Below are 25,308 nucleotides of genomic sequence, written 5' to 3' on the forward strand. Positions count from 1 at the left end.
AAGAAACGAAATTGAGCTATTTGTAATGAGTGGATAGACCTAGAGTCTGTCATACAGAGTGAAGTAAGTCAGAAAGGGAAAGACAAATACCGTATGCTAACACATATATATGGAATTTAAGAAAAAAAGGTCATGAAGAACCTAGGGGTAAGACAGGAATAAAGACACAGACCTACTAGAGAATGGACTTGAGGCTATGGGGAGGGGGAAGGGTAAGCTGTGAGAAAGCGAGAGAGAGGCATGGACATATATACACTACCAAATGTAAGGTAGATAGCTAGTTGGAAGCAGCCGCATAGCACAGGGAGATCTGCTTGGTGCTTTGTGACCTTCTGGAGGGGTGGGATAGGGAGGGTGGGAGGGAGGGAGACGCAAGAGGGAAGAGATATGGGAACATATGTATATGTATAACTGATTCAATTTGTTATAAAGCAGAAACTAACACACCATTGTAAAGCAATTATACTCTAATAAAGATGTAAAAAAAAAAGTATTGCTGAAAGATTGAATTTCTATATTTGATAGCTCTCCTTTATAAAAAAGACAAAATCCAGTATCATAGTGGTAGGATAAAAGCTATGTGCTCTAGCGTATCTGGTATTTTATCTTTTTTTTTTTTAACATCTTTATTGGGGTATAATTGCTTTACAATAGTGTGTTAGTTTCTGCTTTATAACAAAGTGAATCAGTTATACATACACATATGTTCCCATATGTCTTCCCTCTTGCGTCTCCCTCCCTCCCACCCTCCCTATCCCACCCCTCCAGGCTGTCACAAAGCACCGAGCCAATATCCCTGTGCCATGCGGCTGCTTCCCACTAGCTGTCTACCTTACTACGTTTGTTAGTGTGTATATGTCCATGACTCTCTCTCGCCCTGTCACAGCTCACCCTTCCCCCTCCCCATATCCTCAAGTCCGTTCTCCAGTAGGTCTGCGTCTTTATTCCTGTCTTACCCCTAGGTTCTTCATGACATTTTTTTTTCTTAAATTCCATATATATGTGTTAGCATACGGTATTTGTCTTTCCCTTTCTGACTTACTTCACTCTGTATGACAGACTCTAGGTCTATCCACCTCATTACAAATAGCTCAATTTCGTTTATTTTTATGGCTGAGTAATATTCCATTGTATATATGTGCCACATCTTCTTTATCCATTCATCCGATGATGGGCACTTAGGTTGTTTCCATCTCTGGGCTATTGTAAATAGAGCTGCAATGAACCGGTATTTTATCTTTATGTTAAATAGGTTTTACCATTTTATGTTTGGTAATTTTACTTAATAATGGCTTTATCAATGATATATATTTTAACAGCCTAGTTATTCATGATATTATCTGATAGCAGCATGCTATTCTCTGTTGACTTGTATGTTTTCCCCTGGCTCTCAGTGGTCGTCAATGGAGAGGACCTGAGTAAAGTATATCACAGATTATAACTTTAATATCATACATAATTGTTTGCATTCTTTTCAGTGTCTTAATTCTTTCCCAGACTTCAGTTGTCTTTGAGCTCACATTTATCGTTTCTCTTAATTTGTTTAATAAGTACACATAGTCATTGACCTAGTGTTTAGTACTTCCCTGAGAACTCACTCTATCATGTAGTTACAAAAATTCTCACCATAAAATTATTTATAATGATAAATTGAAGACCATATAGGTAAGCTTATTAGTTCATTAAATGTGTTTTATCCATAAATGTGATATGTAGTCATTAAAAAAGATAGTGTTGAGCTGTTTTTATTAACATATACATATATCTATGATTTTTTTTTTTTGGCCACGCCATGTGGCTTGTGGGATCTTAGTTCCTCAACCAGAGATTGAACCTGGGCCCCCGGCAATGAAAGTGCAGAGTCCTAACCACTGGGCTGCCAGGGAATTCCCAATATACCTATGATTTTTTTAATGAAAAAAAGGTTACAAGGAAGCACGTACAATATAATCTCATTTTTGTGGAGGAAAAATTAGATACTTGTATGTGTATAGAAAAAAGTCTGAAGAATCCTATCCAAAATCGGAGAGCAAGATTAGCAGTCTTATTTTGTGTCCAAGTCCACTGGTAATTTTTCGGATGTTCATTTGTTTTGGTACCACTAACTGTAACTGTTAATTCTGGCTCCTAGGAAAGCCTCTGTCTTGTCCTAGATATAAATAAATCACCTCTCTCCTTAGTTCAACAAAGGAAAAAGGCTGGAGTTTTTTTTAAAGGAACTTTTCTAGGAAAATAAACAAAAAAGTCACAGTGAAAGCATAGAAACCAAAGTGTTTACAGAACACACATTACTTTTTCCTAAGTAGTAAAAGTCTATCCACCAACTAGCTTAGCTGATGCAGTTTATGGCACTCTAAAGTCCTTGTGGCAATTCTTTACCCAGATCTTTCTAGCCAAACCTAGTAAGTTGGAAGTTTTGATTCAGTACTACCATTTAGGAATGCTGTAAAAGAAAATGGGATGACATAGAAAAATGTATGTAAAATATTAAATAAAAATCAGATTATAAGATAGTATATATGATGGTATCCTAATTTTGTTTATGGTATATGGTGTAATGTACAGAAAAAAACAAAACAGATAATCTTGAAATGGTAGCAGTGGTTATCTTTAAGTGGTAGAATTACAGCTCATTTTAAATTTCTTTCTGGTTTTCTATTTTTCTAAATTTTTACAGAAATGTAGTAATTCACGTCAAACTTATAAGGCTCCATATTACCACAGTCACGTCCTCAGGTTCCTCCTTGGTGGATTCAACCAGCCTCAGATTGTATACTATATTTGCACTCCGTGATTGTTTGAATCCTCAGATGCAGAACCATGGATAAGGAAGACTGACTAAGGGACTTGAGCATGGGGGTGGGGTCGGGTGTCGTGGAACCAGTCCCCCATGGATGTCAAGGCTTGACTGTATAGTTTCTGCTACAGACACGCCGTGTTTTATTGTGCTTAGCTTTACAGTACTTCACAGATCGTGTTTTTTTACAAATTGAAGGTTTGTGGCAATCCTGTGTCAAGCAAATCTATCAGTGCCATTTTCCCAACAACATTTGCTCTTTTCATTGTCTCTGTGTCACATTTCGGTAATTCTTGCAATATTTCAAGCCTTCCACCAACAAAAAGATTATGACTTGCTAAAGGCTCAGGTAATGTTTAGTATTTTTTAACAATGAAGTATTTTTAAATTAAGGTGTGTACGCATTGATTTTTAGACATAATTCTACTGTACACTTAATAGACTACTGTATAGTGTAAACATAACTTTTATATGCACTGGGAAACCAAAAAAATGCATGCAACTCACTTTATCGTGATATTCACTTTATTGCAGTGGTCTAGAACTGAACCTGCAATATCAAAGGTATGCCTGTATATCAGTTCTAAACTCCTCTGGATGTTTTATAAAGGCTCTTTCTTTTTGGCTGCACCACATGGCATGTGGGATCTTAGTTGCCCAACCGGGGATCGAACCCATATATAAAGACTCTTTTTAATCCAGCTTTTTCTACCCATCTAAATCTTCATAGTTTTGCCTCTGAATAGTCACCTTGTTCTTGGGCAGGAGGCATTATTAAATAAAGCTAAGAACATGTATGATCACTTCCTGTTTAGTATTGAAAGTACCCTCTCTTGTCTTTTGGTTTATATAGTACTGGAGCCAGCTAGGGTCCAACAGTGATCCATATGTTTGTACATTGTGACTGACTTCTCTTTCCAGTATATCTACCAGATGCTTAGTTGTCCTCAGAGTCTGTTAGCAAATCAAAATGGTGTTAAACCTGGGAAAGTACTGCTCTTTAAAGATGTTAGCTGATTGTTGTTATTTAGCTGTCTTACGTGCAGTGGTGGGTGTTGGGCATTGCAGCTGGCAATACGAACAAGGAAATGGGGGAACACAGTAAGATATAGAGAACCTCAACTTTCTGTAAATTTGAATGGGTTGCTTTCTTAGAGTGAATTTTAAACTTCTTGGGTCCTTAAGTTTAGAAATCTATATAATAATAAATGAAATACAGTCACCGAAATAAACTTTGAGGATTATAAAAATAACCCAAGTATACTAGTTAGGACTGACGAGGCTGTTATGTATTAACAAATAATCCCCAAATTGCAATTGCTTAAAGCAATAAAGTTTCATTTATTGTTCACATTACAGACTGATGCAGGTTTTATGATTCTCTTTGCAGCTCTCTCTAAGCAGTGTCCTCTTCCATTATTTGATGCCACTATCTTCATATGTAGCCTCCTAATTTGTGACAGAAGGGAAGAGAGATTGTAGGTGATTTGCACAGAAGATTTTATTGGCATAGTTGGAAGTGGCTCATTCTGTTTCACTTACATTCTGTTTCACTTACATTCTTATGGTTAGAACCCAGTTTCGTGGCACATAAAAGTAAGGAAGGCTTATCTTCCTCTGTGCCTAGGAAAAATATAATGAAATGGGGTCACAAAGCATCGTGTCTGCCACACCAAAGTTTTAGAAGAATAAAATGTGCCACTAACCATATCTTATAGATGGGCTCTCTATTTTTTTTTCTCTTTATCTGTTTGCCTTCTCTCTAGTTTCCTTCTTGCTCTCTGCCTTTCTGTCACATTAAGCTGCCCAAGGTTGCAGTGGAGTGAGTGAAAAATGATCTTTTTCCCTATTGCCTTTATTTCTTAAGAGAAGAAAGAGAAGAAAGTCCCAACTCTAAGTAAGTACATCTTGGCTAGTAAAGCTTTTTGTAGAAAACTTAAAAATTCCCTTTTCAGGAACATTCTTGCACTGCTGGTGGGAATGTAAATTGATACAGCCACTATGGAAAACAGTATGGAGGTTCCTTAAAAAACTACAAATAGAACTACCATATGACCCAGCAATCCCACTACTGGCCATATACCCTGAGAAAACCATAATGCAAAAAGAGTCATGTACCACAATGTTCATTGCAGCTCTATTTACAATAGCCAGGAGATGGAAGCAACCTAAGTGTCCATCATCGGATGAATGGATAAAGAAGATGTGGCACATATATACAATGGAATATTACTCAGCCATAAAAAGAAACGAAATTGAGTTATTTGTAGTGAGGTGGATGGACCTAGAGACTGTCATACAGAGTGAAGTAAGTCAGAAAGAGAAAAACAAATACCATGTGCTAACACATATATATGGAATCTAAGGGGAAAAAAAAAGGTCTTGAAGAACCTAGGGGTAAGATGGGAATAAAGACACAGAGCTACTCGAGAATGGACTTGAGGATATGGGGAGGGAGAAGGGTAAGCTGTGACAAAGTGAGAGAGTGGCATGGACATTTATACACTACCAAATGTAAAATAGATAGCTAGTGGGAAGCAGCCACATGGCACAGGGAGATCAGCTCCGTGCTTTGTGACCACCTGGAGGAGTGGGATAGGGAGGGTGGGCGGGAGGGAGACACAAGAGGGAAGAGATATGGGAACATATGTATATGTATAACTGATTCACTTTGTTATAAAGCAGAAACTAACATACCATTGTAAAGCAATTATACTCCAATAAAGATGTTAAAAAAAATTCCCTTTTCAAAACTAAAACCTGAACTTGTTGAATCAGTCATATTTAGTTTTTATTTAAAATCTGAGCAGCTTAGAGTAGCATATTCTCATAGCTTTGCCTAATCTATAAATGTCAATTTTTATTTATGCTATCCATATAAAAAGGTCTCACTGTATCTGAAGAGATTCATTTATTTATTCATTCATCAAATTTTAATTGAGCTCCTGTTATATGCCAGGCACTATTCTAGGTATTGGGGATATAGTGATGAACAAGACAGAATTCCTATCTTGTATTCTGGTCAGATTTATTGATCATCAAAATCTGTGATGGATGGTGCAATATATCAATTAGTAACCATAAATTAATTAGTTAATATACCAATTATAAGGATTACAAAATTAGAGTAAGCATCATAGGATTAGTGTAATGTAAACAGATTCATGGTGGTTGGTATTTAGAAACCATAATATCACGGGGAATAATATGGATCTGTTTTTAATTTTAGCTTTAAAGAAACCGCCTGTTTCCTTTTCTCAATATGAAAGTCATCAAGTAATCTCCCATCTTCCAACTGGACAACCTCTCTCCCCAAATATGGTTCCAGGTATGAAGTCTTATTCTTAAAATTCCATTTGAAAATCAATTTTCTGGTCATGTATTGTTACATAGTGAATAAAAGATGTCATTTAGCAGCACAGTGAAGTATCATTCATTATTCTACTTAACTTTGTATATCATCAAACGACTGATAAAAGCTCAGGGAGATTCATTGCAGCTCTATTTACAATAGCCCGGAGATGGAAACAACCTAAGTGTCCATCATCGGATGAATGGATAAAGAAGATGTGGCACATATATACAATGGAATATTACTCAGCCATAAAAAGAAACGAAATTGAGCTATTTGTAATGAGGTAGATAGACCTAGAGTCTGTCATACAGAGTGAAGTAAGTCAGAAAGAGAAAGACAAATACCGTATGCTAACCGATATATATATGGAATTTAAGGGAAAAAAAGGTCATGAAGAACCTAGGGGTAAGACGGGAAAAAAGACACAGACCTACTAGAGAATGGACTTGACGATATGGGGAGGGGGAAGGGTAAGCCGTGAGAAAGCGAGAGAGAGGCATGGACATTTATACATTACCAAACGTAAGGTAGATAGCTAGTGGGAAGCAGCCGCATAGCACAGGGAGATCAGCTTGGTGCTTTGTGACCTCCTGGAGGGGTGGGATAGGGAGGGTGGGAGGGAGGGAGACGCAAGAGGGAAGAGATATGGGAGCATATGTGTATATATAACTGATTCATTAAAAAAAAGAAAAAAGCTCAGGGAGAGATCATTACAAAATGAACTTTGTCTACTGGACTATTAAGAGTGGAAGAATTATTTGTTCTGCCACTCTGGACTACGTTCCCTTTCATCACTACCAGTATATATATATTTACCTTCTCCAAAATGTGTTCAAGTTTATCTCACAGAGACCTTCTATAAAATGAGATCCGCCTGTATTAAACTCCCTACTCTGTACTTATCTGTGTGTTTTCTACTGAGTACCTACTCAATTTTACAGAAATATTCCCCTAAAATGAGAATTGATATAATTAAAATTAATTGTAATAAAGATCTAAATCGAGGCTTTGATGAGTAAAAAGGAAGGTGGGGGAAAGAAAAGTTATATCCAGGAGATACTAATAAGAAAGAATCAAGAGTTAACAGTTATGTCGCTGTGTAGATGAAAATGACTTCAAGATTAGAAATTCTAAGAGCCTTATTGGATTTTGGAGATTTCTGACAGCAATATAGAATTTGGAGGGAAGAAAAGTTACAGGTATCACTGACATTTTAATCTTTGGGTTTCTACTATTGATATATATTCCATTGATGAATAGGTTTATAATCAATACTAAAGATACCCACCTGGGAATGATTAGTAAACTTCACACAACTAAAATCACATTGGTTATAAGATTTGATTAAAGAAATGAAATAAAGCTTTAAAAAAAAGCTACCTGACTACCCAGTATCAGATAACAGTGTCTTACCTTTTCTCAGGTACATCTTATGAAATTCTTCTGCAAAATATGACCTTAATTTGATGTTTTTATGCCATAGATTCTCATGTAAACCACAATGGAAACCCCAGAACTTCAAAACAGAAGCCTTCCAATCCTCTTCAACATTTAATTCCAGGCCCTAACTTGGAGAGTGAACCCAGAATTCAAGCAGATATTCTAAAGCAGGCTACTAAGGATCGAGCCGGTGATCTCCATAAATTGAAGCAAAGTAAGAATCAGTTGATGAATATTATGCTGAAAAGATTTCTTTAAATATAATATATTTATTTACAAGTCTGAATTAAGGTTTTCATTATTATAATCTCTAACTAATGGATGTATAGTGAAGTTATATACATACAAAGAGAAAGTATGGCGGTTATAAAATTTAAAAGAAAAGCAGGTTTTAAATGGATAGAGATATTTTAAAGAACACTTTCAAAAACTTCTCTTGTTTTCCAGTGTTAAAAAATAAATTTCAGGTGAGTTGATTTTAAAAAATGCTATTAGTTCTTATGAATGTAAAATTTTTCTGAGAAGTGAGAGAAGATATATTTTGTTAGGCTAATATATGAAAACTTTGATTAGAAAGGAGGGAAGATAAAGAGTTTTGAAAAATGAGTTCTGGAAGAAATAAAGACTGCCATGGTAGAAAGTTCAATGCTGTTTCCTTCTCCATTCCCTCCAATTGCAGTTTGCTTCATTTAGGTGCTAGAAGTGAAAGAAATTGAACAAACTCATAATACTGTGTAATAATGTTTGACTGCTTAATTGTTTCAGAGGTATTGATTATGATAAATGGACAATACCTGTTAATCTGCATAATTTTCTAATTGGTAGATTTTCAAGATGTATAAGAAAAAATTCCAGTAGTAGACAGAATTGGGGACAGGACAGTGGCTCTTAGACCAGCTCTCTTAAACTGTACTTTTCACTGCTTCTGCTTTTTAAGGCTTCTTCCCTTCAACTTCTGAATAGACAGAATGTCTGAAAGCTCCAGTTTGCTTTTGTTTACTTTTAATGATGGCTTCTTTGGCAACAACTCTTCAGAGCAGTGTTTAGGCATTTACTTGTACACAGGTTGTTTGTACTGTGATAACTGCACAGTGTTACATTTTTAAATTGGTCTTATGACAGTTATTCATATTTCTGCATCTATATGAATATATAGTTTGTGTACATTTAATTGACTTTCCTTCCTTGACATTTTAAAGCGTATCCATGTATCTTGACTAAAGTATTATATAAAAAATATTTTTATTTACAAGAATATGGTTAACATTTTAAATACAGTGAAAAAATATTACCTCCAAATCTTGTTGGGGAATTGGCTTCAAAACTTTTATCTCAAAAAAAGAGGTGTATAGTAAGGTCAGAATCTTACTAAGGTAAAATATCTTAATTTTATCACTTAAGATTTTCTTCTACTTATAGTTTATTCTATAAAAATTTTTATTGTTGTCTTACCTCTCTTTTTTTTAACCAGTCTTTGGATAAAGAATGTGATTGGAAAATGATCACCAGGAAATTACTACATTCCACAATTTTTTTTTTTTTTTTTGTCTGTGCCGTGTGGCATGTGGGTTCCTAGTTCCCCAACCAGGGATCAAACCCGTGCTCCCTGCAGTGGAAGCATGGAGTCCTAACCACTGGACCACCAGGGAATTCCCTACAATTTATTTTTAAAAGAGCCTATTGAGTTTTAAAATCTTACTCTGAATTCTTTTCAATGTATATATAGAGTTGAAATCAATGTGAGCACTATTTTGTGATTTACTTTGGCATTATTTCTTACCTGTGTTTTAACCTATCAAATAGTTATGTAGTTGTGATTTAAAAATATACATATATACATATACACACATGTAGACATATGCATATATTCCATTGTGTTTAGGCAATAATAATAGTTCATTTAGCTCTACTCTTTGATTATTTAAATTATTTTGTATTTTCTTATGTTAGATGTCATGATTATGAATATCTTTTTTTCAAATTATTTCCTGCTTCTCCTACTTTGGGTATTCCTTTAAAAGTGTAGTCCCCTAACTGAATTTATTAGGTCAAAGTACTTGACTAACTTTATAGCTCCTGTTACATAATGTCAGATTGTTCTCTAGAACAGTTTTACAATGTCACTGGAGATGTTTACATTTATTTCTTTCCCTAAGGCCTGGCCACATTTGCTTTTTAACTCTTTTGTAAGGCATTTAGAATATAATGATTCCTTAAGGGTGTTTTAATAGGCATTTACTTTCTGTTGGCCTGTCCATTTTTTTTTTTTTTTTTTTTTTTTTGCGGTACGCGGGCCTCTCACTGTTGTGGCCTCTCCCGTTGTGGAGCACAGGCTCCGGACGCGCAGGCTCAGCGGCCATGGCTCACGGGCCCAGCCGCTCCGCGGCATGTGGGATCTTCCCGAACCGGGACACGAACCCGCGTCCCCTGCATCGGCAGGCGGACTCTCAACCACTGCGCCACCAGGGAAGCCCGCCTGTCCATTTTTATGTGAGGAATTATACTATAATTATAGCTTGGTATATAATCTGTGCATCAGTTTTGACCACTGAGCCTGATAACTTTGGAGATTGATCCTATACCTTTCTGTCGAATCTTTATGAATAATTCAGATGCTAACCTTTGATAAATTAACTTTACTGCAGTTTCCTCTTATGCCTTTTGTGATATGAGACTTTATTGTATCATGCAAATGATTTTTTTAGAAATTAAAAGTAAGTTTAAAATTGTGGTAAAATACATATAGAATTCACCAAAGTGCACAATTCAGCGGTATTTAGTACATTTATAATGTGCAATCATTACAACTGTCTAGTTCCAGAAAGTATTCATCACTACAAAAGAAAACCCTGTACGCATTAAGCAGTCACTCCCCATTTTCTCCTACCCACAGTCCTTGGCAATGACTAACCTATTTTCTGACTCTATGGATTCACCTGGAATCCTGGATATTTCATGTAAATGGAATCATACAATATGTAGCCTTTTGTGTCTGGCTTCTTTTTCTTAGCGTACTGTTTTCAAAGTTCAGCCATGTTGTCACAGGTATCAGGACTTTATTTCTCTTATGGCTGGATAATATTCAATTGTATGAATACATTTTGTTTATCCATTCATCTGTAGATGGGTATTTGGATTGTTTCCACTTTTGGGCTATTGTGAATAGTGCTGCAATGAACATTCATTTACAAGCTTTTGTTGAACACTTGTTTTCAATTCTTTGTGTACCTAGATGTAGAATTGCTGGATTATATGGTAATTCTATGTTTAGCTTTATAGGAAGCTGCCAAACTATTTTCCACAGCAGCTGCACCATTTTACGGTTCCATCAGCAATGCACGAGAGCTCCAGTTTCTCGACATCCCTGTCAACACTATCAGTACTTTCCACTGTTGCTGTTGTTTTTACTGTTGCCATCCTAGTGCCTGTGAAGTGGTATCTCATTGTGATTTTCATTTGCATTTCCCTAATGACTAATGACATTGAGCATCTTTTCAAGTACTTGTTGGCCATTTGTATATCTTCTTTAGAGAAATGTATATTCAAGTCCTTTGCCCATTTTAAAATTGGGTTGTTTGTCTTTGCTGTTGAGTTTTAAGCATAATTTATATATTCTGAATACTAAACCCTCATCAGATGTATGATATGCAAATATTTTTACCCATTCTATCATTTGTTTTTTCACTCTCTGATAGTGTTCTATGATGCACAAAGTTTTAAATTTTGATGAAGTCCAGTTTGTCTATTTTTCTTTTGTTGTTCATGCTTTTGGCGTCATATCTAAGAAACCTTTGCCAAATCAAAAAGGTCATGTTTTCTTCTAAGAACCTCATAGTTTTTGCTCTTTTTTTAACTTGAGGTATAATTGATTTACAATACTATATTAGTTTCAGGTGTACAACATGATGATTCAGTGTTTGTATACATTGCAAAATGGTCACAACAATAATAGTTTTAGCTCTTATATGTAAGTTTTTTATCTATTTTAAGTTAATATTTATATACGGTATGAGGTAAGGATCCAACTATGTTCTTCTGTGCATCGGTATTCAGTTGTCCTAGCACTATTTGTTGAGGACACCTTCTTTCTCCATTGAACAGCCTTGGTATCCTTGTTGAAAATCAGTTGACCACACATGTATGGGTTTATTCTGGATTCTTAATTCTGTTCCATTGAGACCAGATGCCAGGAGCACACTGTTTTGATTACTGTCACTTTGTAGTAAGTTTTGAAATTGGGAACTGTGAGTCTTCCAACTTTGCCCTTCTTTATAAGATTATTTTGACTGTTTGGCATCTCTTACAATTCCATGTGAATTTTAGGATCTGCTTGTCTATTTCTACTAAAGAGACAGTTGGGATTTTAATAGGAATTACATTAAATCTGTAGATTACTTTGGAGAGTATTATCGTTTGAACAATATTAGGTCTTCCAATCCATGAAGATGGGATGTCTTTCCATTTATTTAGGGTATCTTTAATTTTCTTCAGCAGTTTTTGTAGTTTTCAGTGTACAAGTCTTATGCCTCCTTGGTTAAATTTATTCCTAAACATTTAATTCTTTTTTATGTTATTGTAAATCAAATTGTTCTCTTGATTTCCTTTTCAGATTGTTCATTGCTAGTGCATAGAAATATGACTGATTTATTTGTTTACTTGGCTTTTGGTTTTAAAATTTTTAATGCAAATTTCTAAGAATTGCTAATATTTGGGTTCATCTTAGAATGGTATTTTATTTTCACTCTTTTAGAAATAATCGTGTTTTTAAATATACTGTAAAAATATACCTGTGTTATATACATTAGCATAAACATGTGTATATATATATATATAAAAAATCAATATTTTGAATATGATTCAAAAATTTTATGAGTATTTTACATCAACTACATTTTTTTTTTCTTTTTACCTTTCGACGTCCCTTCACCCATTTCTCCCATGTCCCCACCCCCAACCTCTGCCAACCACCAATCTGTTCTCTGTATCTATGAGCTTGATTTTTTTTTTCTTTCTTTTTGGCTGCATTGGGTCTTTATTGCTGTGGGCTTTCTCTAATTGTGGCAAGCGGGGGCTACTCTTCGTTGCAGCGTGTGGGCTTCTCATTGCAGTGGCTTCTCTTGTTGCAGACCACGGGCTCTAGACACAGGAGCTTCAGTAGTTGCAGCACATGGGTTCAGTAGGTGCGGCACGTGGGCCCTAGAGCACACAGGATTCAGTATTTGCGGTGCGTGGACTCAGTAGTTGCGGCATGCGGGCTCACGGGCTGGGCTCTAGGACATGCAGGCTTCACTAGTTGTGGCTTGTGGGCTCTAGAGCGCAAGCTCAGTAGTTGTGGCTCACGGGCTTAGTTGCTCCATGGCATATGGGATCTTCCCAGACCAGGGATCAAACCTGTGTCCCCTGCATTGACAGGCAGATTCTTAACCACTGTGCCACCAGGGAAGTCCCTATGAGCTTGATTTTTATTTGTTTGTTTTACTTTTTCTTAGATTCTACATATAAAAGAGATCATATGGTACTTACTTATTTCACATAGCATAGTACCATCAAGGTTCAACCATGTTGTTGCAAATAGCAAGATTTCATTCTTTTTTGTTGCTAAATAATATTTCGTTGCATATATATACCACACTTTCTTTGTCCATTCATCCACCAATGGACACTTAGGTTGTTTCCGTATCTTGGCTATTGTAAATAATGCTGCAATGAACATGGGGGTGCCTGTTTCAAGTTAGTGTTTTCATTTTCTTCAGATAAATACCCAAAATGGAATTTCTGGATCATATGGTAATTCTATTTTTAATTTTTTGATGAACCTTCATACTGTTTTCCGTAGTGGTTACACCAATTTACATTCCTACCAAGAGCATAAGGGTTCCCTTTCCTCCACATTTCTCCAGTAATGACTGATTTTTGTTTGTTGATCTTGTATCCTACAACTTAGCTGAACTTAACACAATAGGTTTTTATTTGTGTATATTCCAACATATCCATCTTGACTCTTACGACAACTTTCATTTCTTTTATTGCAAATCATCTGTCCTTTTTCTGGCTGTAAATATACTACTCAATTTTCATTTATTTTTTTTTACCACGAATGGATTATTTGACCTCTTTGGAATATACAGTGATCCAAATTTAGTTGTCTCTATCTTGATAACCATTTGTCCGAGGATTATTATTTATTTTCCCTTTGTGATATTTACTTCTGGTTTATCTTGTACACACATAAACTCACATTATATTATTTCACTATTTTTATCTCTCTCTAGAATTTCCATTTTTTTCCATTTCTTGTCTTTATCCCTAGCATATGGTACGATTCTGATACCAGTTCCCATGTGTGTGGGTTTTTCCCACACCACTAAGCAATTCTCTAACACCAGCTGGGTATCTACAGATTAACTCAATTCTGACACTATCTACCTGGAGATAACCTCAGATCTCACAGGTTAAGGGCTCAGTCCTCCCCCACTTCAGATGCCAATTACAAGTCCAGATTGTTGCCTATATTTCTAACTGACTGGATGAGGATCTAAGGTACCAACAGCCACCTTCTTGGGTGCAATTAATTTGCTGGAGCAGCTTGCAGAACTCAGAGAAACATTTTACTTACTAGATTACCAGCTTATAAAAACTAGAACTCAGGAGGAGCTATACGGAAGAGTTGCATAGGACAGCACAGAGCTTCCATGCCTGTTCCAAGCATGCCAATCTCCCTAAATCTCCATGGGTTTTTATGGAGGCTTCATTACATAGGCAATACACATTCATTACATTGCTTTATAATAATCTGAACCTACCTTAAAATTTTTTAAAAACTAAATTTTTCTCTGTTCTTCCAGAAGAATTTCACTGTCAGTTTATCAAGTTCTATGACTAGCCTCAAATGTAGTTTTAATTACAATTTTATCCTTTTTTTTAATCCTTACTGTTTTCTTCTTTGGTTTTATCCTTCTCAAAATCTTACTTGCCTAAAAGTTTCTATATAGTAGAAGAATTATTTTAAATAAACATTTGGGACTTCCTGGCAGTCCAGCAGTTAAGACTCCATGCTTCCACTGCAGGAGGTGCAGGTTCCATCCCTGGTCGGGGAACTAAGATTCTGCATGCTGCGCAGAGTGACCAAAAAGGAAAAATAGAATAGAATAGAAAACAAGTATTTAAGGTATATACAAGGAACTGTTACCAGAAGGGGGACTCCTTCCAGGGCCCTAGAGTGGTCTCTTGTCTAACACTTGGAAATGAGTTGTCCATGGAGACGCATTTACTGACAAAGCAAAAGACTTTATTGGAAAGGAGTGCTCGAGCAGAGAGCAGCAAGGTAAGGGAACCCAGGATAACTGCTCTGCCACTTGGCTTGCAGTCTCAGGTTTTATGGTAATAGGGTTAGCTTTCTGGGTTGTCTCTGGCCAGTCTTCTTGCCTGTGCCCATATTTGGTCCTATTCAAGGCCCTTCCTGATGGCGTGTGCATCTCTCAGTCAAGATGGTTTCCAGCAGGAGGGTTTCTGGGAGGTTGGCAGGACATTTTATGGACTGGTGTCTCCTCCCTTCTTTGGGAACCAAATTCTCCTGGTTGGTTTGTGGTGGCAGCACTGTGTTCATTATCAGGACCTCCTGTTGTGAGACTACTCATGCAGGTGGTTATTACCATGTCTGGCCAAGGTGGGTGGTTTTGGTCAATGGTTTCCTAATAGAACCATTAGAGATAATCTAATGCCCTATTACTCACTACTCTGGACTAGCAGCATCCACATCACCTGTGATTGTTAAGATTTCAGACCCTACCCTAGACCTTATTTATATTAACATTAAAGTTTGAGACTCCACTATTATGTGATTTCTTCATTTTACAGACAAGAAAATTTAGATCCAGAGTGTTTAATTTACTTGAGGCAAATAGTGGAACAACCAGGACTATTATCTAGGTCCCTTATCTTCAGGTTCACTGCTTTTTCACTGTATCCACTACCTCCTCTATACTTTTAAAGTTTTGGAAAAGTTCTTTAATAGTTCCTTTTCTTGTTCTATTTCTGGCAAACTCCTAATTGTACTTTAAAGCTGTGCTCTGCTGGCATCTATTTGATAAAGCCCTTCTCATATCCCTACTGTCTTGACCAAATCAATCATTCCCTTCTCACTGTATAGTTGACCCTTGAACAACATGGATTTGAACTGCATGGGTCCACTTATATGTGGATTTTTTTCACTAGTAAATACTACAGTACTACACAGTTTGCAGTTGATTGAATCTGAGGATGTGGTTGCTGCATGTATGGAGGTGCAACTTTAAATTATATGTAGATCTTTGACTCTGCAGAGGGTCAGTACCCCTAACCCCCATGTTGTTCAAGGGTCAACTGTACTTCAATCCATTGAACATATTATCATTAGTGTATATACCACATCATTATGTAATTAACTGTTGAAGGGGAGGAAAAATTTTTCCATGACCTTTTTAGGATCCCTGGCTGGGTCTGAAAATTAAACTGAGAAAGATTAACAGGAAAAAAAACCCTACAAATTTATTTAATGTGACACAGGGCCCTTCATAAGGAAAAGGAGACCCAAATAAATGGTTAAACCTGAATTTTTATTTTTAAAAAAATTTAAACAGTAAGTATATATATGTGAAATAATTACTGTAGTAGTACAAAAAATTTAATCATTTTACATTATAAAAATGATTTATGCAGAAGTGGTTTAGTTTAGAGAAACTGGCATTATTATTACTGACATCATTTGGATATAACTGAGAAAAAATATAAGATGAATAAAAAGTTTTTGGAACATGATATTCAAGAAAGTTTTTTTTTGTTTTTTGTTTTTGTTTTTGTTTTTTGCGGTACGCGGGCCTCTCACTGTTGTGGCCTCTCCCGTTGCAGAGCACAGGCTCCGGACACGCAGGCTCAGCGGCCATGGCTCACGGGCCTAGCCGCTCTGCGGCATGTGGGATCTTTCCAGACTGGGGCACGAACCCGTGTCCCCTGCGTTGGCAGGCGGACTCTCAACCACTGCGCCACCAGGAAGGCCCCCAAGAAAGTTTTTAATCTTCGTTTTGTTTTCAGTCAGTATCAAGGTGGCTCTCTCCAGGTCATTGTGCAATAAACTATTGGTACAAACCAAAACATGATTATGGAAATACTGTATGAGTTTACCCACCCTTTTACTGAGAATCTCCTCTCTTTTGTCTCCTCCCCTTAGTGAAATAATTTCAAATTCCCTAATTTCAACATATTCCATAATAATATGTCTAACTATAAAATTATATGTTTACATAATATGTATATGTAAAATATATATACATACACACAACACTTAATACTCATGCAAATATTAGAGAAAAGTAAGAGATTCTTTAAGATACTTTTTTTTTTTCTTTTTTTTTTTTTTTGGCGGTACACGGGCCTCTCACTGCTGTGGCCTCTCCCGCTGCGGAACACAGGCTCCGGATGCGCAGGCTCAGCGGCCGTGGCTCGCGGGCCCAGCCGCTCCGTGGCATGTGGGATCTTCCTCGACCGGGGCACGAACCCGTGTCCCCTGCATCAGCAGGCGGACTCTCAACCACTGCACCAGGAAATCCCTAAGATACATTTTTAAAGGCAGGAAAAAAGAGGCAGAGGGAGAGATATCCATTCAGTTTAAACAGAGAAAGGCAGAAGACAGATCACATATTTCATTGAATCTGAAAGTCATTAATTTTAAGTTCAACACTTTTTTTTTTTTTTTTGGCGACGCCATACAGCCTGCAGGATCTTAGTTCCCTGACCAGGGATCAAACCCGTTTCCCCTGCAAAGGAAGTGTGGAGTCTTAACCACTGGACTGCCAGGGAAGTCCCAACACATTTTTTTTTTTTTTTTTACCACCAAGAAAGGAAAAAAGTTGCTGCTAATTACACTATGACACATCACTGATTTGAAGATGTATCCTGATGTTAGCAGTATTAAATGTGAAAAAGTCCATCTTAGAATCAATGAAATGTATATGTAGTATTTTTTGTCTTTTTTCTATTTTGAGTGATATCTTCTTTCTTAAAAACACATTTTCAAGATTAATATTTTAGATTAACATTAGGGTAAGTTTTACCTCCAAGTAACTGAAATGGTAAATGAGAATGTCAATATGCTGCAAAAGTTTCCTTTTTTCATGAATTATCTCTGAAGTCTAAAACGTATTTAGTGAGTGACCCGTTCATAAAGAAGAGGTTTCCTTTGCCAATAAACAAGTTATAGATTTGATACAAATGAGTGATCATTATTCATGTCTGGAACTTCATGGGCTCAGCCCTCTGAGTTAATAATTAACGCAGGGCTTCCCTGGTGGCGCAGTGGTTAAGAATCCGCCTGCCAATGCAGGGGACACGGGTTCGATTCCTGGTCCAGGAAGATCCCACATGCCAGAGAGCAACTAAGCCCGGGTGTCACAGCTACTGAGCCTGCGCTCTAGAGCCCATGAGCCACAACTACTGAAGCCCGCGTGCCTAGAGCCTGTTCTCCACAACGAGAGAAGCCACTGCAGTGAGAAGCCCGCGCACTGCAATTAAGAGTAGACCCCGCTCACCGCAACTAGAGAAAGCCCACATGCAGCAATGAAGACCCAGTGCAGCCAAAAATAAATAAATAAATTTTAAAAAAATAAAATAAAAATAATTAACGCAGAATTGGGAACATATTTGCCTACTTTTTGTTTCCTCTAGATTAGTGTTCAAAGTGCAAATCTATATTATTAGGCTAATTTCTCCTTCCAATTTATTATTTTTTTAATTAATTTTTATTGGAGTGTAGTTGCTTTACAATGTCGTGTTAGTTTCTACCATACAGCAAAATGAATCAGCTATACGTATACATATATGTCCTCTTTTTTGGATTTCCTTCCCGTTTAGTTCACCACAGAGCACTGAGTAGAGTTCCCTGTGCTATACTGTAGGTTCTCATTAGTTATCTATTTTATACATAGTATCAATAGTGTATATAAGTCAATCCCAATCTCCCAATTCCTCCTACCTCTCCCTTCCCTCTTGGTATCCATACATTTGTTCTCTACGTCTGTGTCTATTTCTGCTTTGCAAATAAGGTCGTCTATACCATTTTTCTAGATTCCACATATATGCGTTAATGTACGATATTTGTTTTTCTCTTTTTGACTTCACTCTGTATGACAGTCTCTAGGTCCATCCACATCTCTACAAATGACCCATTTTCGTTCCTTCTTATGGCTGAGTAATATTCCATTTCCCCCTCCAATTGAGAACCCTTCAACAAATTTGTTATTCAGTCTTCAAAAGAAATGTATTTATCTTGCCCAAATTAATGGGAGTCTTAGACAGCTGAATATTCCTTCCAAATCTTTTGGGGTTTTTTTATTAGCTGTTACATAATTAAATAGTGCAATCTGGCATCTCACTATGGTACAGGCAGATTTTAGGACCAACTATTCCTTTTCCAATCAATGCTAAATACTTAGCGTTGAATGTTTTTGTAATAGGCTTGATGAAGAGTGGAAAGATATGATAGGACAAAGGATATGAAGTAAGTGTAGTAAACTGGGAGAAATTTAACAAGGCTCATTTGTTCAGATTCTTCTTGATGTTCTTCTGTCTTGGATATAAGGATATTCCTTTACTCCAGGTATAGGGAGGATACCACTCACATAAGGGTTTTATGACCTGCTTCAGGGGAAGGTCAGAAAGTCCTTTCTGCACATGCCATTTCTCAAATTCCTTCAGCTTGAAATATTTGATATTTCAAGGTGCTATGTTTTCAGGTTGCATGTCCTGAAACCTGTCATTCCTCTGTCTGAAAGTTCCATATGAAGTTTCACAATCCAGAAACTGAGTTGTTAGCTTGCTCCATAACCCATTGAACTAGTCTCAGTCCTGGGTATTTCAAGGGAAACATAAGAAAAACAAAGGTTAATGGTTGGTACAAACTGTAAACTCGGTTTTTTAGTCCAGAAGACAGTCAATCAAGAAGATTTTCTAGATGTTGGACCTGAACCATCTTCAGATGCTTCATATTGCATTGGCAATATAACAGCTTTTCTTTGAATATCTGGTAATGTCATCAGGTGATCTGTTGAACTTTCTAAGTGGCCTAAATGGCAACAGGCACAAAGGTTGTCCATACATGAACTGTTGTGGTGATTTCTCTGAAGTTTATATCAAACTGTCCATCTTCAGCTTGCAAGACTTTGGGAAAAGGACAGTTTTAAGTTTTAATGATTCAAAGTTAGAAGGGGTGAGAAAAATTGGAAACTTTAATTTGGAGAGTTGCAGCCAGATATTGAAGGAAACTAAAAGGATTCCGCATCTAGTCTAGTTTGCAGGTAGGTAACAAGATCTTAAAGACAATAAATAGGACTAGTATTTAATAGCCACAAGGGTTTACTGTCATTTTCTATTGAAGCATCATTTTTCTCTCTATAGTCACCCCATTTCTATCAAAGATAATCAAAGACTATTTTTCAAAATAAGTCTAGTCTCATTAAACTTGGCCTGATTATTTATGTGAGTACAAGAATAGTGATTGACCACATAGGTCTTTTGAGTTTTCTTTGCTGGAACTTTTCATAAGGATTCTCAGATTGGATTTTTAAAAGCCTCTGGAGGTGAGGAAGCCAAGCCAAAGACTCGCCTTCAGACTTCGCCTGCAGTACCTAGAGACAGTTCCTATCTTCTTGAGGTTCACAAGATATCCTGAAGTTCCTGGGCCTGCCAGGAAGTGACCTTCCTTATTCATCTGTAAGGCTGGGAACTTTGTATACCAGGTATAAGCTGGTTTTTCCGAGGGGGGATGGGGGCACTTTATAAGTATTGACACTTTAAACCCAGCCCTAGTTCCATGAAGCTGTCTGGTCATATCAGATTTTATGCATCATTCTCAAATATGACATTCTAGTCAGGGCCTTGGTAATATAGCCAAAGTTTCCAACTGTGTTCTATTACAAGGAGAGCAGATTCTTACTGAACTTAAAATAACTATATTGCCATGAAAACAAGATTTCTGACTAAGAGCTCCTGAATTCTGGAGGGATTAGGTAGGGAGAAAAAGTAGTTGTTTTATCTTTATTCACAAAAGTATACTTTTGTGAATAAAGATAAATAACACCAAATTGCTGTGTTATAGATAGCTTAAGAGATATGAGCAAAGGGTTTCCTTAAATCTGGAAAACAAAAGATTAAAGGACCTCAATGTTGGGTAGTGTGTCCTGAATCCTATAACTGTTTGTATACATGTCTTCTCTGTTAGAGTGGTAACTCACAAGGGCAGGAACTGTGTCTTATTCTTTTTTATTTCCCAGCCTTGCATGTACATAGTAAACATTTGTTAAACTTACTGCGTTACTTTTGGAATTTTATATTTCTGTAGTTAACACAATCAAAATGATTACTTGGTCATAAATTATATAATACATGAGAAGTTCCCTACTTTTAATTTCTTTATTCTAAAATTCTTAGTCCTGAATCTTTTATAGTTTTTCTTTTTTTAAATTGTAGTTTACAGATTGTTTAAATTTTTTTTATTCTCCAAAAACCCAACTACTAATTTTGCCACTTTTTAATTTTCAATCTGCCTTTTATTTTATTCTTTGCTATTTGTGACTTGTCACTTTATTCCCCTTTTAAGTTTTTGGACAGATACTTAATTCTCCACACTTAATTCTTTCTTACTAATATATTAACTTATAAACAAACTTTTATCAAACGCCTGTTAGGCAAAACACTATGCATTTGTAACCACAATTTTTCCTCTGTTGTTTCGTTGCGTGTATTAAGTTTTTATATACTAAATTTCCATTTCTATTGTCTTTTAAAAATATTTTGCCATTTTATTCTGACTTTATTCTTCATGAATAAGCATTAAGGGCATTTTTTTTCTCTATAGTTTTAATTGTTTTTGTTTGTTTGTTTGGCCATGCTGTGTGGCTTGCAGAATCTTAGTGCCCCGACCAGGGATTGAACCTGGGCCCTCAGCAGTGAAAGCATGGAGTCCTAACCACTGGACTGCCAGGGAGTTCCCTCTATAGTTTTAATTGTTAACTTCACTTTTCCTTCTGTATTCAAAGTAGGTAAAAGAGAACGTTTAGAATAGCAGATGAGGGATAAGTGTATTTGTTCATTAGGGAGATTAAGGCTTATAGGAATGGCCAGGCTTTAGTGGAATTTGAAGAAAGTGACCTTGTGTTAGGCTAGATCTATATGTTCTGTTTCCAAAACTTTGTTAAATAGCAAAAATAATTCTTTGCAGAGATTGAAAACTGATGAGACTTCACCATATCCAGCTAGCATATTAGTTTTGTTCAGTCCACACAGTGATTTTTAAAAATCTGAAATAGTTGCCAGTATTTAAAAGTCAAGAGATTTCATGTAAAATTCCCAGTCTCTAATTCTCTTAAACCAGATTGTTTGACATAATCACTGGAACTGATTATGACTATTCTGTTTAGAATGAGACTTGCCTTGTCCCATTTCTCATAATCCCACTTTGACATAATACATCCAGTTATCTTGCTTGTCTGATACTTGGAGGCGTTTGAGTTTGTGACCCCTTTCTATAACATGAGAATATAGAATAGAAACCTTGTAGTTGATCCAGGGCAGGGGCTAAGCTGTATGTTAGAAACCTTGTAGTTAACCTCATGGCAGTATAGAAAGGTACATGAGGTTAGACTGGGCTTGAGAGGGAAGTATTACCTGAAAGTTAGCGAGCAAGGGGTATTAGACTGAGAAGTAATATTGAAAAATGGTAAATGAGGAGATGGTAGTCTCGAGAAAAAACGTACTGCGTTAAAAATGCCAGAGACAGAGCACTGTTATCATAATGAGACCTTATTGATAAATGAAAAGTACGAAGTAGGAGTAGGAAGAAAGTGTCTGAGTATGTGAAGAAATCTCTTTTCCTGTCCTGACTCCTTTTGCATCATGGAGACAGTTATAATCTCAATCCATATCGTCATCTAATTTTACTTCATCTAGAGACCAAAGGTATATATAGAGATCAATAAGTACAAATAATAGAAGTGTAAATAGGTAATGAATATAAAAGTATTTGATCCTGTAGATACTAAATGATATGCTGTTAGAACAAGTTGAAAATTTTGTTGAAACTGACTACTGGACATAGGGGGGAAAATCTTAGATTTTATACAATAACCACAACAATTTTTTTTGACAGTTTTAAATTTAGCATATTTTATAACTTAATACATCACACTTATATTGATACATTTTTTATAAATTTAATTTTGTCTTGCCACATCATACAAAAATGGCTAGGTAATCTGTTGGCATGTTTTGCCATTATTTAGAAAATATATTTGTGTTGGCTTAATTTAAAATGTAGAATGTAGTCTATATGGTGATACAAAATATAGTTTAGGGGATACTTCAGAGTATCCTGGAGGCACACTTCAAAGAAATAGTCAGACATCCTCCAAAGTAGTTGAAATGGAGAATTCATGGAAGACCCACCTGTTTGCCAATTAGGAGGGCTGTACTCTATATATTTAGATGCCTTGAATTGAGAAAACAGTTCATTTCAAATGTCAGCCCTGTACTGAAAGTCACAAGGACTTTCAAAACAGTAGGTGGTGATTGTTGATCAATATGGGCTTTTCTGTATGCCTGCTCCAGGGTGAGTAGCAGCAGAAATTCATTTATTTAACTGTGGTTAATGATTCCCCTGAACAACTTGGTGAGACAAGGTAGTGTATCAGAGAGTACATCATTTTATGTATGGATTTTTTTTTAAAGTATTTTTCAACCTCTGATCTAGATGGCTTAGTGGGTTTATCACCTTTGAGATATCCACTCTGCTCACACAGATAACAATAGATAAAATGTAAAAAGAGAGAACTAAAAGGATATTGATAATCTCAAAAACATGTTAAAAATTACTGTGGTCAAGAAATAGGGGCTTCCCTGGTGGCGCAGTGGTTGGGAGTCCCCCTGCCCATGCAGGGGACACGGGTTCGTGCCCCGGTCTGGGAAGATCCCACACGCCATGGAGCGGCTAGGCCCGTGAGCCATGGCCGCTGGGCCTGCGCGTCCGGAGCCTGTGCTCCGCAACGGGAGAGGCCACAACAGTGAGAGGCCCGCATACCGCAAAAAAAAAAAAAAAAGAAATGAAACAAAAATACACGATGATGAAAGGAAATGAATGATTAGACCTATTAGATTCCAGGTCTGGAAATGAGGCTTCAAGGAATTTGACTCTTAAGAGCAAAAGAATATAATGGGAGCCAGGCTTATTGCTTAATGCCAGAATCTAAATAAGGCCCCATCTTCCTTGGCAGAGGAAGCAGAAAATAAATGTTGCTGACTGCCATCAAGAACTACAGTGTTTAGCAACCTGAAGGCTTATGGAGCCAGAAACCTGCAGATGCAGCCTTACGACCATACTGCATGGTCATACCACATCACTATTAGTTCTGTAATGAATCTGTGCTATCCCAAATAGCATCATGGTATAGAAACTCTGAAATGTGATTTAAAAATCTTATCCTAGTCTGGGGAACTGGGACATCTCTAAAATGAATACATAATAAAATAAAATAATTTTATTTTAAATAAAATACAATAAAATGAATAGGTGAACACAGAGGGTAGAAGAGAAAATACACAAATACCCCGCCCCCCATACACACATCCACACTGAAAATTAATCAGCAAACCAAAACCCCCAAATATATGAAAAATGTTAATGCTAAGAGAGCCAACATACCAACAATTGAAACATAAAAATTATTTTTGTGTTTAAGGGTCCTCAAAGAGAGATGATGAAATAACTTATTCAAAAAAAGAAGAGATTAAGAAACAGGCAGAAATAAAACAAAAACAGCTAGCTATAAAAATCAGTTGTACATTTTAGAAATGAAAAGTATAATCATTGAAATAAAAAATCAACTTATGAGATAGACCATGAACATAGTTGACTGACTGATTAGGAATCTTGTACTGAGATATTCAACAAGAACGTAGCACAGAGTAGCAAAGACATAGATACTGAGGTAAGTATATATCATATGTATATGTGACAGAGATGTTAAGAGAGACAGAATATATATGTGTGTCTAATAGGAGTTTTGGGTAGAGAATAGAGTAAATGGTAGATAATCAATATTTGAAAACTTTAAAGTGCTCAGAGTTTTCTGAGGTTGAAGAAAGACATGAATTGTTAGATCAGATATGCCTGGGATAAATGAAGAAAGTCTTTGCTTTTAGGCATTGTAGGAAAACCTCAAGAGTATCCAAAAATAAAGGGAAAAATCTTAAATGATACCAAAAAATATAGATTATTTCCAGGGAGTGACGATTATATTGACAGCAGATTTTTCATCAGCAAATTAAATGCCAGACAATAATAGAATAATATCTTCATCCTGATGAGTAGAAAATAACTATCAACATAGACTATTATACCAGCTAATGAGGACAGCAAGGACAAAATGAAGATGTACTCAGTGGGCAGAGGAGGAATAGGAGATAATATTGAATGAAAGGAAGAAGAAAATTCAAAGAAAGGCATCCAAACAGTAAAGTCAAAGAACTAAGATCAAATACTACAAAAACCACGATAAATATAAACAGATTAAAGTTACCTGTTATAAGAGATGATAAAAAGATATGCAAATCAAATCCAGCTATATATAGTGTTTACAACTAAATCTTAAACACAAACATGTAGAAAACATGAAAATAAAAGGACTATAAAAGA

At 36.3% G+C, this 25,308-nt stretch overlaps 1 protein-coding gene across 2 annotated transcripts in view; it reads left to right on the top strand.

Moving 5' to 3' along the window:
• Window positions 1-25,308, top strand: part of GOLM2 (golgi membrane protein 2) — a 112,732-nt gene that overhangs the window by 71,668 nt on the left and 15,756 nt on the right. For both annotated transcript variants that reach the window (XM_060005147.1, XM_060005148.1), the window contains exons 7-8: window positions 6,027-6,125; window positions 7,636-7,806. In XM_060005147.1, the coding sequence (XP_059861130.1) occupies window positions 6,027-6,125; window positions 7,636-7,806 (270 nt within the window). The remainder of the gene's footprint in view (window positions 1-6,026; window positions 6,126-7,635; window positions 7,807-25,308) is intronic.

Source organism: Delphinus delphis, chromosome 2 (assembly GCF_949987515.2).
Source record: "Delphinus delphis chromosome 2, mDelDel1.2, whole genome shotgun sequence".
NCBI lineage: Eukaryota > Metazoa > Chordata > Mammalia > Artiodactyla > Delphinidae > Delphinus > Delphinus delphis.